Raw genomic sequence first — 16,474 nt, forward strand, 5'->3', positions numbered from 1 at the left:
CAGGGAAGAGAAACACAGATCCCTACAGCTGCTAATGTGAATCCACCAGACTCACAAAAAGAGCTTTCAACTCCTATTTGCTGAAGCATGAAGTCTTACGGGCCTGGGAGAGGACAAAAGTAGAGTCTCACAGAACACAGTCAATAACCAACATGGGTCACTGCTGCCAAAATTAATATAATCACTTGGTTTCCAAAGCTTGTCACCTGTCTAGTGACAGGGTGTCCTTTTAAACCATGCTCAGGAACACACCTTCTCCTGGTTTAATCGCAAGGAGCCTGACGCAGCGCCAAGGCAAACAGGAGCCATCCTGCTCTCTGATGCAATTGTGCTTGCTGACAGCAAGCGTTCAGCTACAGCTGGGTCTGCAGAAAGCCCCTTGGTGCCAGGAAAGGCAGTATTCGCCCCCTACCTCAACACGGCGCGGCTCGTCCGGTTGGCGGGGATTCGGCCGGGCCAGTACGCCAGCGCCGGGACCCGGTGGCCTCCTTCCCAGGTTGTTTGCTTTGCTGAGCTCCCACCTGTAAGACAAACAGGCAGTGCTCAGTGTCCTCCTGCAAAGGCACTTTTCATGAAGGGAAAAGTCTCATGACCTAGGAGTTTTCCTTATAAAGGAACTATTCAGAGGCAGAGACCAAGCAAACGACCCTTTTTAAACAAAGGAGGAAGATTTCACTGGAGAGATGAAGTTGGGTCACAGAGAGAGAAGAAAGTTAAGAGTTTTTAAAGAAATAGGGAGGGGGGAAAGAAAGGGCTCTGGCTTGCACTTGCTACCTTTTACTTCTCATCTGCTCCAGCAAGTGAGAAATGCAGAGCTGCTTCCCTAAACCAAGCTACTGCAGTATTTTCAAAAACCTTTGATGTTGTGTGAGAATGCAGAGAGGGCAGGAAATATATGAAATTATTCCAAGGAGCTGACAGTTGCTGCGAAGGGGCCGTGCGTACGCAGCGGGCCCCGGGGGCCGCCGCGCCGGGAGCGTGCTCATGTGCGTGTGTAGATGCACACAGACACGCAGGTGAGGGAAGCAGGGCTGGAAACGGCCCCACCACATGCGAGCTGTTGCCTTCCGCTTGAGAAAGGCGCTGGTAGCACCCGCCAACCCGCTAGAACTGCTCCATTAAAAATACATTCCTTCTGATAACATTACAGTTCACCCTGCTGTCATTGAATTAACCCTTTCCTTTCCTTTCCAGTAAAGTCCAAACACCCCTTCTCTGCCTCAGGGCTGGCCCTTGCCAGCCTGTGCTTTGAGAAACAAGCAGCTCTGCATGGCTGCAGGAAAGTCACCCCATCCCTCTTTTCTCCTGGGGTCTCAAAGACCACAGGAGGGGTCCTGAGCACCAGAACCAGAGGGTAGAAGGGTTTTGCAGATGTTCTGCTCTTGTTGCAGCATATAGAGCCCCAAGAAGCCACAAGAGAAGGGAGAGGGGAAAGGGGACAAACAGAAAATCTCAACCAATTCACCAAACAAACTTCCCAAGCTACAGGCCATTTCCTTTTGTTTGCCCTGCTTTCAGGCGTGCACATGGCAACAGCATTAATCCAAAGCCATTTCCTTCAGGCACAGCCAAGAGAAAGGAGATGTTCTTTCTGCTGCACAACAAGCTTTGAACCCAGCTCTCGTCTGGGAGCGCGTGTGCTGTTTCTATGGAACTCACCATCCCATCCTAGCCTCTCCAGGAGTCACAGTGAGTCACAGCCTTATTTTATAGTTATTTGGGACGATCCTGCATTTTCAAAATGATGCAGCTGTACTTATGCTACTAAAGAAAACACACACGCAAATGTCATCCCTGCTCCATAGTGCATACGACACAGCATCAGTGGCACCATGCAGAGCTGGGGGACATGGTTTCTAACCCTGTTGCCTGTCTTGATAGCTCAGATAAGCCATTTTCCCCCTTCTCTCTTTCCCTACCCAAACCTCTTGAGTTCCTCCCTTCGGGGCCTGAGACAGCAGGACACAGTTTGCACTGGGATCTCTTAAGGCTATTAGAAATATGAACAGTGCTTCCAATCTGCATCACACATGCCTTCAGGCACCACCCATATTTTTAGATGCTGTAAAAAATGACATCAAGTATCGCAATTATTATCAATTCACATCTCTGCATGCATACTAAATAGCATCTTCATAATAAGGAATCTGTACTTCACGTGACTTTCTGCTTGCAGGCTGGGCACAGCAAGGACCAGTAAGCGCAGTGCTTTAGGCACAAGCCCCTCACAAGTAGAGTCTCTCAAAGGATGGTGACTGGATATTTCACTTCAGATACTCTGAGTATCTTTAGATACATGGGAAGTCAGAGCTGCCCATGGAGAAGCTAATGTTCACATTTCCAGCAGCAAACTGTGCTGAAATACCCTAAGAGCAAACCAGGGATTTTTCTCAAGACCAGCGGTGATGCAATCCTGCTGTGACAGAGATTGATGGAGGCCACAGCTTTCCAGGAAAGGCAGAACTGAGTATTCTCATCTGAGGAAGAAAACCACCACATCCCTGGTCCCCCACCTGCCGCAGCCCTGCCCTCTGGCAGTGCTGGCCAGTGGGTCCCTGGAGGGAAGCCATGAGTCCAGAGCCTCCTCTCAAAGCTGGCTGAAAACACATTCAGTGTCATGGCCTCGACATCCCCGTGCCCATCACAGCTTCCCTCCTGTCTGGGCTCTGAGCAGGCCCTGAGAGCCAGAGATGGGAAAGAGATTTTCCAAGTGTGTTGGGGGCTACTGCAGAGCAAAAAGAAAGTTCTTCAGAGATGAAGCTCCTCTTCAGAGGCTTCCCCTTTCTCAAACAGGAGAAAGGGGAAGCAAAGCACATAGATGTGCTGTTCTCTCTAAGTGAGGAGCTAATCACCAAATCACCAAACTCAATGGAAAACATTCCTGGAATTTGGGTTGGACCCTAAAAGAAAACGTCGAACTATGTGAAATGTATATACTCCTGAATAACCCTTCATCCACTTCCCTCCCTTTCCCTAAAAAGGCTTTCCCCGCTAGGAATGCCGCTCCGCAGCAAGGAGAGCCCATTCCCACTGGAAGCAATATGGAAATGCCGCCCAGCGGGGCGAGGGGCATTGCCAGCAATGGTCCACAGTGCCTTCCCCTGTGCCAGCAGACGAAGGTGGAAAGTGCTGAGGCATTCAAGGGATAGGCAGGGTTACCCAACAGATTACATAAAACAAGTATTGCATGGTGCCGCACTAAAGAAACAGAACTCTTAAGGTCATGGGAGTTTGCAGTATTAGATACAGATCAGCCAGAGTCTGACAATAATATGTAGCTATTATAGTTCCAGATATGTTTTTTTGCTTTCAAAATATCTGTCCAACATCAAGCTGTGGGATTTCAGAAGTCATTGTTCCCAGCTGATATTTACAGCCAGCTCCTAGAAACCTGACAACTTGATCTACTTCCTAACCTTACGTGATATCCAGGGCTTGGGCTGTTTTTGTAGGGCTGCATGTGGGCAGTAAGATGCTGGAAGGGGTTTGTGTTTTTGTAGTTTTGTTCTCAAATGCTGGACTGCTTGTACCATATGCTCTGACTTGTGACCATCAGTTGCTCAAGAGCAGCCCAGGTCATCAGCAGGATTTGTTTGTTTACTAAAAAAATTAAGGTTTTGTTTTCTTCCTGAGGCCAGGGCACCCAAACGAAAGTATCTCAGGGAACCGGAAAAGGAGAAGAGCAAATCATCTGCTTGCCAGGTCCGCAGCGATGTTTGCACAGAAACCCAGCCTCGGTTTCCTCTCTCTGGTAGGTGTCAGGAAGCAGATGAGGAAAGACGCGCTGCCTCCGCACTCGCCTCCTCTGCCGCCGCAGCCTCCCCTTCCCTCCCCTCCCTCGGCTGACCCAGAGCAAACAGGGAAACATAACCCGACACACATTTACAGTGCGTAATACAAGCAGAAGTGGGAAGCGCCTGACTAATGCATGCTTCTGGCCGCTCGAGCCGAAATAAACCCACCAACCAGATGGTTTGGCCGGAAAAGAAGGAAAAAAAATGTTAGAGAGAAAGCAAATAAAAGTCCCGCAGAGCTCTGCCCAGGGGGCTCACTGGGGCTGTCTCATCCGAGGCAAGAAGGGGCTGGTGCTGCGTGCCCAGGACGCTCGCAGCTCGCCACAGCAGGGCACGTAAGACCCTGCTGGAGCTGGTGACCCTAGAACAGGAACTGCAAGGGCTGTCCTTCTCCATCCCACCTTTATGCCCCGATGCCTGCAGAGGACCGGTCTCCCACGCTGCACTCCAGGGCATGGGCAACCAGAGCCTTTTGGTGTCTCAGGCCCCCTCCAAAAACCCACAAGAGCTGTTGCCCCAAATGTTTGAAGACGGTGGCTACTTGCCCCGAGTTTGCAAAGGGCCTGAGACACCAGCTCACGGGGACTCAAGGTGCTTTCGTGATGCCCGCTCATCACAGGGCTGTGACATGCAACTGCTGGGAGCAGCCCAGGACCTCAGGGTGTCACAAGCCAGCCTCATGGTGGTTTGGGGGGAAAACCTGAGCCAGCATCATGTCTACTCTGAAGACTAGCAAATGGGTCTGCAGAAACGCTTCGAGTTACCTCGCTGGCGCTGCCACGCACCAGCAAACGGCCCGACGCCTCCGGCCAGCTCGCACTTCTGAGCCCAGGGGCCGTTGTCGCCTGCAAGAGAAAAACGTCTCCGTGAGCGACGCTGCCAGGCAGGCACAGACACGGGTGGGCTGATGGAGGCCACGAGGCCACCCCACTGCTCTCCGAGGGCTTCTCCATGCCTGAGGGCCAAAGTGGGACCTGGGGCCTCACTTTTGGGGGGCTTCTGTGTCCTGCCAGAAGACCAATGCCCCCCGCTATCCTTTTTTCTGTGTCCAGGTGCTTTTCTACGTTAGCAAGAGGTGACAGCAGGGCCTGACAGGCACTGGCCGGTAGTAAAGGCTTATTTTCAAGAGAAAGGGCCCCATTTCTTCAAGGCAGCTCGAGCTCCCTGGTACGTGACCAAGCCCAAGCCGGGGGCAGAGGAGGCGACCGCGCAGCAGCCCTTGCCGTGGGCTTTAATGAGCCCCCGAGCGGCTCCTGTCATCTGGTCAACGGCGGGAGCAAGACGTCCTCATTAGGGAGGCTTCTCAGCGAGAGCGGATTTGGGCTTTTTAATTAACGAGAATTTGAGGTTTAATTAGACGCGGCCGTCCGGCCTCAGCCCGCCACCCAAAGCCGGAGGCGGCGGAAAACGAGCTGCCCTGTGAGAAGCAGCCCCGAGACCCCCTTATTTATTTTATTTTATTTTATTATTGTTTTTAAGGCGGCTTTCCACCCGTTTTACCTGTGAACCAGAGGAGCGTGGCGCCTTCCCCGCGGCCGTCGGCCGCTCGCTTGATCCTGCCCACCAAGGCGTCCATGTCCCTCAGGCCGGCTCCGTAGGGGCCCTCGCCCGGGCAGCCGGGCCGCGGGGCCGCCAGCGGCACGTGCATGTGGGCCAAGGCCACGTAGAGGAAGAAGGGGCGACCGTCCCGGCTGAAAAACGGGAAGCAGAGGAAGCGCGTCGGCCGGGGCAGGGACTGGCACACGGGGGCGTTTCGGACTCCCGCCATTTCGCTCCCCGCTCGCTGGCCGAGGCGACGGGCGGCCGCGGCCGACCCGCTCCTTGGCACCGGCGCGATGAAGCGCCCGGCGCCGTCCTTCCCGGCCACGAGTCACTTTTTCCCTGCTCAAGCCTCTCCGACAGGGTATTTGCTTCCTTCCCTCCCTCCCTCCTCCTCCTCCTCCTCCATGTCGGCGAGGGGTTTGGGGGCGCCGACGGGGCCCTCGCGCTGCTCTTCCTCACTCGCGCGCTCCGCTCTGGTGCTGCCCGCTGCCCAGCGCCCCCCGATACTTTGGAATAGGAGGAGGAGGAGGAGGAGGAGGAAGAGGAGGAGGAGAGAACGACGAGCCCCCAGCGCCGAGCGCGGCCGCGCGGGCGGCACGTCCGCAGCCCGGGCCGCGCGCTGCCCCGCGCCCGGCGGGCTCGCAGCCCGCCCGCCGACACGTCCTGTTTTCTTGTTTACGGCTATATTTATCTCCTCCGACGAGGCCTGCTCCTTCCTCAGGGACCTCCGAAGGGAAGGGTGGGATGACAAGCGGCGGGGAGGGAGCGATCCGGATCCCGGCGACCCGCCCCGCGCTCGCGCCGCCGGCCACGCACCCGCCGCCGCCGCGGCCCGGGAGCTGCGGCCACCGCGCCGGCCCGCGCCAGCTCCGGGAGGAACTAAGATGCTTTCCCGGCCTCTTCAAAGCCTGTTTACGGCCCGTGGCCTACGCTTCCTTCCTTTGCCTAACAGATGTCACCCACCTGGAGATCACGAATTAATAAATCTCATCCCTCCCTGAAAAAGCCTCCTTATTCGGTAGCAGAGCCGGAGTCAGAAAAGGTTTCGCGCCCTATCAGCACCCCGTGGGGCTGCTACAGCTCCTGCAAAATACTGAAATTTAAGAAGCAGGGGTGTTGACTGCACTTCTTATGAGTCACTGCTGCAAAAAATCTACCTCTTTCTACGTGGCACCTTTCTTCTTGAGCTCCAGAAACAGGGAAAGCTTCCCCTGACTCCCATTTCAGCAGGGCGTTAAGCTGAGACCTGCCACCACCAGTCCCTCCCAGGGACAGCAGAGCAGCCTGAGAGCCAGCAGGTGTTTTGGCCTGAAGGGTGGACACTGGTTTCATCAGCCCGCGGAGACGGCCGAAGTTCACCCAAAGCTCTTCTCTGCAGTAAAGAGCTGTTCGGTTTCACGCAGAAACATCTGCCCCTTCATCACACAAAAAAATGCTCCGTGTCCATTTGACCTCCTAGCTGCAGAACTGCACCAATTTAAGCTTGTGCTCAGCAGCTCTTGCACAGCAAGGAGCATTTTTCTGCTCCGCATCTGCACCATTCGCCGCACAGCGCAGCCCTGGCTCAGGCCTGGAGCCCTGAAGTACAACGCGAACAAGGAGGGTTTACCCCATGCGCTTCACGGGGGCCTTGCGTGAGACTGGCCCTCGGACTGACGGAAAACAACCTGAACGATCCAGATGGACTCACTACCGCGCTACTCAGCTGTAAAGTCTGTCAGCCTTTTGCATCTACATTTCTTAATTCATCCCCTCTCCCCAAAACTGAGCAAACCTTTAATCAATAAGTTAAGACTAATGTCCTTGGCCTTTGCTCTCATGTTCACCGTGCTCTAAGTGCTCTTCTGGATGGAGCCAAATCTCACTGCCGCAAATTGCTCAACCTTGACATGACTAGTTAAAAAAACACTGAGATGACAAATCCAGTGTTCTTTTCGTTGCCCCATAGCGCATGAGTCAGGCAAAGTAAAACTGAAGTAAGCTATCAAAGAGGGTGAGAGAAAAAGCAGGTACCTGTTTAATCCAGTTCTCCGTAAACGTAGATAACCCCAAAATATCTATTAGGAGGTTAAAAGTTTTTTCTATTAACCTGGAGCACACCCATTTGGTTCCAAAGTCTAACAAAGCACATTTGCCAGGCTGGAGGGCTCAGATTTTGCACAAATTGCATTCAAACAGAGAAACACCAAAACGAACCAGGTGGTTTGGTGTGGCTGTCAACTCCAACCCAAGTATTCAACTTGCCCATAGAACAGCCCTCCATCCTGACCGCACAGCACACTGCTCAGCCAAGGCAGCAGTTGCATGCAGTAGCTACTTCTTCATTTCTGAGGGAGGAAACTTGAAAGCAAAATGGTAGCTAAGCTTATAAAAATTTATATCTTTATATAAAGATATAAAAACAAATCAATAAAGGGACTGGAGATTAACTCTAAATTGATGGGCCCTTCAGTGGACTCTGGGGAAGTTTGTGCAAGGCTTTCCCAGGAGAAGAGGCAGCACTAGCAAACCAGCACTACACTTTCTGGTTGGGATTTGAGTCCTGCTTGGCTCACGAGCCCCCAGCTGCTGCTGGCCGTCCGGAAAGCAGAGGGAATACAGCAGTATGTTCCTGTTGCTCCAGGAAAGGCAGGACTTTTCTCTTAAGTCCTTGCAGGCAGCATTCAGTCAAAAAGATTTGGTGCATTTAGAGGTTTTCTCTGGGCCATAATTCCACTGCTTGCCCCTGCTGCACCTAAAACTTTCTTGCAATCTTCTCCCTGCCTGTGTGCTCTTTTTTGTGCTTAAGGCACACAAACCTTTATTCCATCATTTCTGAACAAACATCACAACACACACCTGCCTTTCTTGAGTCTGTGCTTGGGAAACTGATGGTTATCACTTAACAAAGGTTCAGAATTGCCCCTTATAAGACCATTAGCAATGCTCTTAGCAAGGAGAGCGATTCCCCTCCAGCAGCAATGGGCTGTAACCATTCAGATGGCTCCAAGACCAGTCACTGCCCTGCAGCATTTCCCCTCTTCACACTGCAGAAAGATATTTTGTGAAGTCACTGCTCCTAATCCTCAAATAATAGGGATTAGAATTACAAAACACGACAGGGAGCCCATCAGCAGAGATTTCAGGGTTCTCATCTCCGCAACTCAGGAAATGTGCTTTATTCATTTGGGAACTACAAGCCTGGATTCCTAATTTTCCTATAAGGCCCAGAGAAAATGGACCCTAAGTCCCACTGCTCCGGTTACCACCACCAAGCATTTTATTCTTCTCAGATTTCTCCTGAGTGGCTAGGACTGAGGAACCGATGTCCAGTCCCATTTTAGAAGCCAAAGTGTGCACGGTCCTACATCTGGTTACATCAGAGAGGGGAAGTCACGTTAGTTAATTAATTCTTACATTTTACCTTAAGGAATTTTTCTGCTCCACACCCTGCAATAATTCAAACATCTCATGCACCCAAGAGACCATAGCATGCACTCTCTTGTGTGGCCACCAGCAAACAACACTATCTTGTTTGTAAAAAAAATACTTCATGGCATCACATAGTGGGGAAACCTTAGACGACAAGGGGCAATCTGCCCACGCTGGTTGCTGGGTGATATTTTTTTGCTTCTTCTGGGAAAGCCTCTGAATTGAGAGCAGCAAGGCAAAACGCTCACCCTAATGACACCTTTGCCTGCTTCTGAGAGATCAGATATTGCTGGACAGGGAAAAGCAGGGCAAAGACTGCTCCAAATCTGATGATTCTACCAGGCCTAGTCTGGAACCATTGAAAGAAATAAAAGAGAAAGTTGGGCTCCAGCATAAGAGTTTTCTAGTTCTGACCCAGCCTTTGTAGGATACCAGACCACTGAAAATGCCTTTGCACCCATGAAATATTTAGTTAAATAACAGTCTGTAGAAAACTCTTATTCTCATGGGCAGTGGCACCCTTTCCATTTGGGCTTCTGGTTTGTTCCCACCTCCAACACAACAAGAGAGAGCAAAGCTTGCGCTCTGTTCCTGCCACCTGGGATCTCATGGCACTTCTGACTCAACTCCCCGTCATTCTGTAAGCGAGACACAGTACAAGCCAGCATACACAGAGATCAAAAGCTTTGACCTTTCTAGTAAATTGTATTTATAAACGCACATGATCTCTTTACAGGAGATGTTTTGAAGGCCAAAGCACTTCTATGGTAATCCCGCAGAACATCAGTGAAATCCTAGGTGGCTGCTCCCTCTTTCAGCGGGTTTGAGAGCAGAACTGTTGAATTTTACTCTTCACAGATCTGCTCTCTGGGAATCATTACAGAAAATCTGCTCTCCCCGGCAGCACACAAATGCCGCACTTCTTAGAGCGGGATTCCTCATACATGTGCGCAGCTTTCAGCTAGTGCTAGTTTGCTTTATTTGTTCTGCAGTATCAACATCACAGTGGGATAGTCACAGCCAGAGCATTGTCAGCTAAGACCCAGCTGCCAAATTCAGCTCTCAGATACAGCAGAGCTCAGGGAAAAAAAAAACAGGCTTGGCAGGGAACACCCATGAAACACCTACTGCTCTCCAGCCCATGGAAAGCACCCTGGAGTCATCATTTCTCTTGGACTAGCAACCTACCAGCAACACCCATACCTTGCTCCCTTATAATCACCAGAAGACACTTGCAGTGACTCCACAAACTCTCCCGGCTGAGGGCTGGACACTGGGGACTGGGCTGGTGCACAGCATCTTTACCTGGCACGCTGGATGAACTGCAATGCTTTTTCTGCGTACTGTGCCGTCAGGCTGGTCAGGTTGACGGGCTGCTGGACAATAGTGATGTTTTCAAAGAGAGGAAGAGCCACATCCGTGTAACAGTCTTTTTTCACATAGCTGCCAGGAAGAAATCAGAAGCCCCATTAGTCACCAGTACTGGTATGAGCGGACCAGCCCATCCACTGGCAGCTCACAGGGACACAACACAACACAGCCAACCGTTAGCTCTCTGCCAACGAAGGCAAATGCCCATAGCAAATGTCTACAGCAAAGCCTTCACCTTCCAGCCCCAAGGGCTCTCAGGGCTAGGGTGGAAATTCCTGCCTTGCAGTCTGGGCATTTAAACAGCCCTGCACACGGACCCTTCCCCGCGGGAGCCATACCTGGCCACTGCGACGTGCCGAGGGCAGGCGGGACATGGCGGGAGGTTGTAGCCAGGGGTGTCCGTGCAGCCCATGTCATGGCTATAGGGGATCCCGAAGTAGTAGTCAAAACCTGAGGTTCAAACCAGCGCATGAGCAGGGGCGAGACTGCTGGGAGGAGTTCAGCTCTTCTAAATTGTTTGTGCATTTGGGGTTACTGAGCATTTTGGCATGTGGGGAGCAAAGCCTGCTCCGAACTGAAGCTGCGAGGCCCCACTGTAGGCCACCTTCATGACCCATCCAGGAGGACCCAGACACATCTGCCCTGCTCACATCATAGCTACCGGAAAGTTCACTGACATCTCTTTTTTGTTTTCACTTCCCTGCATTTTTTTCCCTGGCAGCCTCTTCCTTTCAGAAACCACCTCACTGAAGACGTGGGACAGCATAACCAAGCAGGAGCCACAAAGCAGAAGCCCTCAGTATTGGCTTATATGCCAGAAATATCCCCTTTTCCACCTCCACTGCCAGGAGTGGCATCCCACTCCACAAATCATTCCCCAGGAGGCCTGCAACGATCAGCCTGTGACCGGCTTGGAGGAGAGAGGGAAATCCTTACCGCGGAAGTTGGGGTGATAGCGGCCATGGTGTCCCAGGTGCCATTTGCCTGCAGAGAAGCCATAAATAATCTTTTCAGAGATTAAATGGACTATGGACTTTGCAGCTAGCAGTGATTACATACAGGGCACAGTGCAGAAGGTTTTAATCTAGCAACAAAAAGGCTACTTGTTTTTGCTGGCCTGATTTCTAGAATGCAGCTTAGCAGAAACCCAGAAAAAATGTTGAAGGTATCTGGTGTCTGAGCAAACCAACTGCCTGAAGCTTTAAAAGGCTCTTTCACGCATTCAGTGGTGGAGCAGAGGACTTTCTAATCGGTTCTAAACAACCAGCTTCATCCTCCCAGCTCCAGCACACGATGGTGTCCTCACCCTTGCTTGCACCAAGAATGCTGATATGAGAGAGAACAGCAAAAACTAACCAAGCAAAGAGAAACTGAGGGCTCCTGTGCCACCCTGGCTCGGGGCATCCTATTCTCACGTGCTCCTGCTTGGCACAGCTGTTCAAGAAGGACCCTCCAAGCAGACCAAACGTCAGCTCCTGCCCCATTCTCAGGGCTTTGCAAAATTCAGTACAACAAAAAGCCAGAAAAGGCTTAGTTCCACACCAGTTTGCAAGCCAAACAACCCTCGAAGTCAAAGCAGAGCTCTCCACTGTGAGCGAGTGTCGGGCTGCGACCACAGATGCGTTTCACTAACTGACTTTCCTGGTTTCTGTGACACTTTCATCCCAGTCTGACGGCTGGAACGGGAATTCACGTTTCGCTCCGCTCTCCACACGTGACGGGGAAGACGATACGACAATCCCTCATCTACGGGAGGGCACCCACAAGTCACGGACACCGACCATCGCGGCATCACACTCCAAGGCAGCACTGAGCGTGTCAAAACCAGCGTGGGATGCGTGAGGACAGAGCTATTCTGCACAGTCATGTTTTCTGATGAAAACAGAGTGTATTCACTTCCAAGGTTATGCAACCAGAGCTTCAATGTAAAACTGGAGCAGGCCCAAATTTCAGGCTTTTATGCTTGAAAATTACTCTTTTTTGATAAATTATTTATGTGTGCATTTGCAAACAGAGAGAAGGAAGTGCAAAATCTCTCACGCTCAATCTTTTGAATTCCCCATTAGTTGTCACCCGAGCTTCAAGCTGGCGACAAGCTACCCACCATCGCTGTCTCCACCACAAGGCAGAGACGGGCAGCTTCATCCCTCCAGCTGCCGGCACCTGTCCCAACCCACGCGATGGAAGGGCCCTGGGTAAGGCCGGAGTTACCTATAGCCCCTGTGCTGTACCCAGCCTCCCGCAGGACCTCGGCTAACGTCGTCTCGTTCAGCGGCAGGCCACCGAGCGAGGTGATGGCGAAGTTGTGGGTCACCCCGTTGCGAGCGCCGAGCCGTCCGGTGAGCAGAGAGGCGCGAGACGGGGAGCACGTGGACGCGGCCGAGTGGAAGTCCACGAACCTGCAAAGCACGGGACCCCTCGCTTGCGAGACGTGGCAGCAGGCTGCAGCACCGGCCCCTGCGCCCGAGCCGGGTGTCTGCAAACGCCGCTTGGCCCTGCCGCCCGCCGCGGGGGAACCCCATCGGCTGCGACGGGGACGCCCGCCAAGAGACCCGCCGCTCAGACGCTTACCTCATGCCTTGCTCAGCCAGCTCGTCCAAATTCGGGGTGTCCTTCGTCTCCGCCCAGTTGGCCCCGAGATCCCCCCATCCCAGGTCGTCCGCCAGGATGATAATGAAATTTGGCTTCCGACGAGCGGCTCCCTTGGGCGCGGGGGGCTCGGCGCGGCCGCAGAGGAGCCCGGCCAGCGCGGCGGCGAGCACCGGCAGCGCAGCCGGGGAAGGGGCCCGCATGGCACCCGGACAGCCCCTTCCCGCGAGCGCGGCTGCCTCGGCTTCGTGCCCGCCGGGTGCTCGCTGAGCCCGGCCGCGTCAGCGCGGGAGCAGGTTTCCCACCTTCAAGTGGTCCTCGGGGGACAGGCTGCGTGCCAGCAGGCCCGTTTTGATCACCCGGCTACCAGCTCAGCTATAATCCTCCGCCTTTTGCACTCCCAGACACAGCTGGAATCCCTAAAACCAGGGCTTGCAGAGGTGTTACTGTTAGAAGTCAAATATCGTTTGAAGTCACTGTCGCTCTACTTTTAACTTTCTCTTTTTCTCTCCTGGTAAATACCTAATTAAACACAAAACCCAGACGAAAGTCTTTTCCTTCAGGAGCGTGCCTGATTTTCCCGAGCAGCTCCTCTACGCTTGCTGCAGCCCGGATGACATCCGCGTTTGACGCATGACTCTTCCCGTGCGGAGTTTAAAGAGCCGATCTCCGCGGCAGGTCTCGCTCTTCCGAAGTGCCGTTGTCTGTCTCTTCCAGGCTGTGGGGCTGAGCGTCCGACTGCCCTTTGGGAGGGATCGCGATGAGTCCTCCTGTGCAAGGAAAACAAGAAGCAATCAGCACCTGAAGGAGCTCTTTTGGCCCCCAGTCCAGCATGGGCAAGAGTTGTTTATCCAGATGCTAAGACTTCGCCTTTGAAGTTGCACTTTTGTTGTCAGGCTCAGGATTGCTCAACTGGTGACTGCCTCAATGCATGGAAACAACTAGTGCCCCTTTCCTGCAATCGTCGCATAAACTCTGGCCATTTCACCAGAGAAGCCTGGCTTCCTCTTTTGCAACGCTTCTTCTCAGCAGCCCTGGGAAGATTCACCCAGATGTGCAAACTGCTCTTACATCTGACTTCCAAGCCTCACCAGGTTATGCAGCATTGCTGACGTCTGCAGAGGGGAAAGATATGCACAGGCTTGCTTTAATTTTCACACTTTCCAAGGAGCTTGTTCGGTTCCTGGAGCTCATTTTTTCAAATCCAGTTTTACCCACGCTACCCCATCCGTGCTGGTGGGTGAGAAGAAGCCCCAGGGCTATTCGCACCGAGTCGCACCCTGGCTAGCGACAGCCCCGCTGCAATCCACAGCACAGCTGCCAGAAAGCTGCTTCCTAGCAGCGAGAGCACAGAAATCCAGGCAAGCGGGGAACGCGATTAAGCCCAGGAGCATTTGGGCTGACAGGAGCGAGCACTGTGCTGCACAGCCTCTGAAATCGGGGGTTTGCAGAGCGCGTTAGGGCAGCACTTGGCCCCGGGTGGCTCAAAGGCAGCGAGGAGAGAGCGAGCACCCTGCAGACCGGCGACAAAGCAGGGAGGCAAAATATCTTCAGCAGAAAATTAAGGCCAAACCGAGATGAATCTGCTGAGATGTGTTGAAAGCAAGCTGCTAGAAAGGAGCACAGTGCCACTGCCGGGGAAGGCGCGGACCCTCCGCCGGCTGCCGCCCCACGGCGCTCCATCGGCAAGGACGGGGTGGGCGATCGCGGGGGCGAAGCCCGCGGGCAGCCGGGGCGAGCACCCGCGGGCCAGCGGCGTCCAGCCGGGACCAGTGTTGTGACAGATGTTTCCAGTTGTGTATCGGCGACCTTGGGGAAGGAATGTGCAGCTGAGGACACAGCTCTTGTGGGTCAGTCAACACAGCCAAGGAGGACGACATCCAGAATGACCCAGATAAACCAGGAGGGGTGAGTCAATAAACGAACAACCTAACGTAAAAGAGGACAACGAGATACAAGGAGGCAGGAGAAAAAATACAATGAGCCCCATCTGTAGGCCGAGATTTTTGTAGCTGGCAAAACAAATTATTCACAGGCTTCATTATTCAGATTTTAAGAGCTTAGGCTGCTAGTTCAGACCAGCAACTTCAGGACTTTTCACGGAGCACCACAGTGATTAGGAATGTACCTCAAATAATAATTCACAGCCCAGAGCTTTAATTTATAAACTTTTATCTGCAGATCTCAAAGCTTTCTGTGCATGCACTAACAGGGCACAAGAGGCAGTCCAGCAGCCAGACACGCTGACCGGGGGAGAGGGCTGTGCGGGCGCCCCGCAGGCTCCCAGGTTGGGCCCTAACCGCAAAACCATGGCCAGTCCCTGGCACTGAGCTGCAAAACAGCAAGAAGAACTTAGATTAGGTATGTGGACATGTTTGACCCGAGCTGAATCACCTTTATTTTCCCACAGAATAATTCCCTTTTGGATTTCTTTGGAAATCCCTTTGGATTTCATCAGGGGAAAGGCTCTGAACGCAGGTGCACCCTTTCCTTCTCGTCCTGCTTCCCTGCAGGTGGAAGGGCCTCCAAAAGGTCCAAGAGGTGCCCAGAAGGTCTAATGTTCTCCCACAGAGCCTCTCCACTGGGCCAGCCTCAGCATGGACACAACCACCGGCTGCACAGGAACAGCTGGATTTACCCGGGAACAGCCAGGAGCGGACCTCGGCCCACCTCTCCAGGAGGGCTGAAGACCACAGGCAGCAGAAGGATGCTCCAGTTCCCCCAGGCCCGGCGTGCGGAGCAGACACGGCAGCGCAGCGCAGGCGAAACTCGTCCTGACGCTGCTGCTGCGCGCAGCCCTGCCGCCCGCTCGGGATCCTGCCGACGGAGGCGAACGCGGCCGCCTGGAAACGCGGCGAAGATTTTACAGCCTCTTTTTAAACCAAAGTGAGAAACCGAGTCATGCTTGCAACTCCTCTCTGCCATCGTAGGCTGGTTTTAGAAAGATTTGCCTCCTCCCCGGACGCGATGCCCTTCCTGGAGAGGACCATAAACCCGAAGGGACCGGAGCAATACAGGCAGTTTGCAGAGAGCTGTCAAGGGGTCTCCAGGCCAGAAGCGGCAGAGAAACACTGTGCTGACGATCAGCTCGAGCTCACAGAGCGAGACCGGCCGGGCAGACAGCACAGAACCGCGGCCTCGCGGGCCCCGGGGCTGCAGCTCCAAGCCCGTGCGCTCTCCGCTTAGAACACGGTTTTTTAAATGTCGATACAAAAAACAAACCGCGCTGCTCGGAGTCCGGCTGCTAGGGAAAGGGCTCGGGGTTTGCCCGGCGAGGCGCGTCTGGCGGGCGAGATATGGCCTAAGAGCGCGGGCCGCACCTCGCCGGCCGCAGCGCGCCGACAGCGGCGAGGCAGCCTGCGCCTTGGCCGGGCTTCCCGTCTGCTCGGGGAGGCACGCCGGTGCGGCACGGCCAGCCGGAGCAAGCAAAACCGCTTGCGAAGGACACGCTCTTCCCTCCAGTTTACAGGCGAAAGTCAGCCGGGGCCTAAATTTATGCACTACGGTCAGACAAAACTTTTTGATCTTTGATCCTCAGAAGCCGTCCGAGGGAGATGCGGAGGAAGGCACGTGGGAACGGGGCCGTGCCGACACGGCGCGCACGTCTCGCCTCCGCGCTCCAGGGTTATCTCCCTCCGCAGCAGGTCCAAACTCCAGCTAAGCACGCGGGGACACCTGCTTGCATCAGCCTCAGCGCCTCAAGGTCCTGCCGGGCGCTGTCGGCAAACGCGAGCCCCCGCGGCGGGGTCCGGGCGCTCCCCGCAGCA

The 16,474-nt window shown here is 53.8% G+C and overlaps 1 protein-coding gene across 1 annotated transcript in view; it reads right to left on the reverse strand.

Annotated features, from left to right (window-relative positions):
• Positions 1 to 12,910, reverse strand: part of ARSG (arylsulfatase G) — a 28,840-nt gene extending 15,930 nt beyond the window's left edge. The window contains exons 1-8 of the mRNA XM_062592097.1: positions 12,690 to 12,910; positions 12,330 to 12,517; positions 11,055 to 11,102; positions 10,457 to 10,568; positions 10,053 to 10,190; positions 5,295 to 5,485; positions 4,559 to 4,639; positions 413 to 521 (exon numbers count right to left, since the gene is read on the reverse strand). Of these exons, the coding sequence (XP_062448081.1) occupies positions 413 to 521; positions 4,559 to 4,639; positions 5,295 to 5,485; positions 10,053 to 10,190; positions 10,457 to 10,568; positions 11,055 to 11,102; positions 12,330 to 12,517; positions 12,690 to 12,910 (1,088 nt within the window). The remainder of the gene's footprint in view (positions 1 to 412; positions 522 to 4,558; positions 4,640 to 5,294; positions 5,486 to 10,052; positions 10,191 to 10,456; positions 10,569 to 11,054; positions 11,103 to 12,329; positions 12,518 to 12,689) is intronic.
• Between the last annotated feature and the right edge of the window lie 3,564 nt (positions 12,911 to 16,474).

Source organism: Rhea pennata, chromosome 19, assembly GCF_028389875.1.
Source record: "Rhea pennata isolate bPtePen1 chromosome 19, bPtePen1.pri, whole genome shotgun sequence".
In the NCBI taxonomy this organism is placed as follows: Eukaryota; Metazoa; Chordata; class Aves; order Rheiformes; family Rheidae; genus Rhea; species Rhea pennata.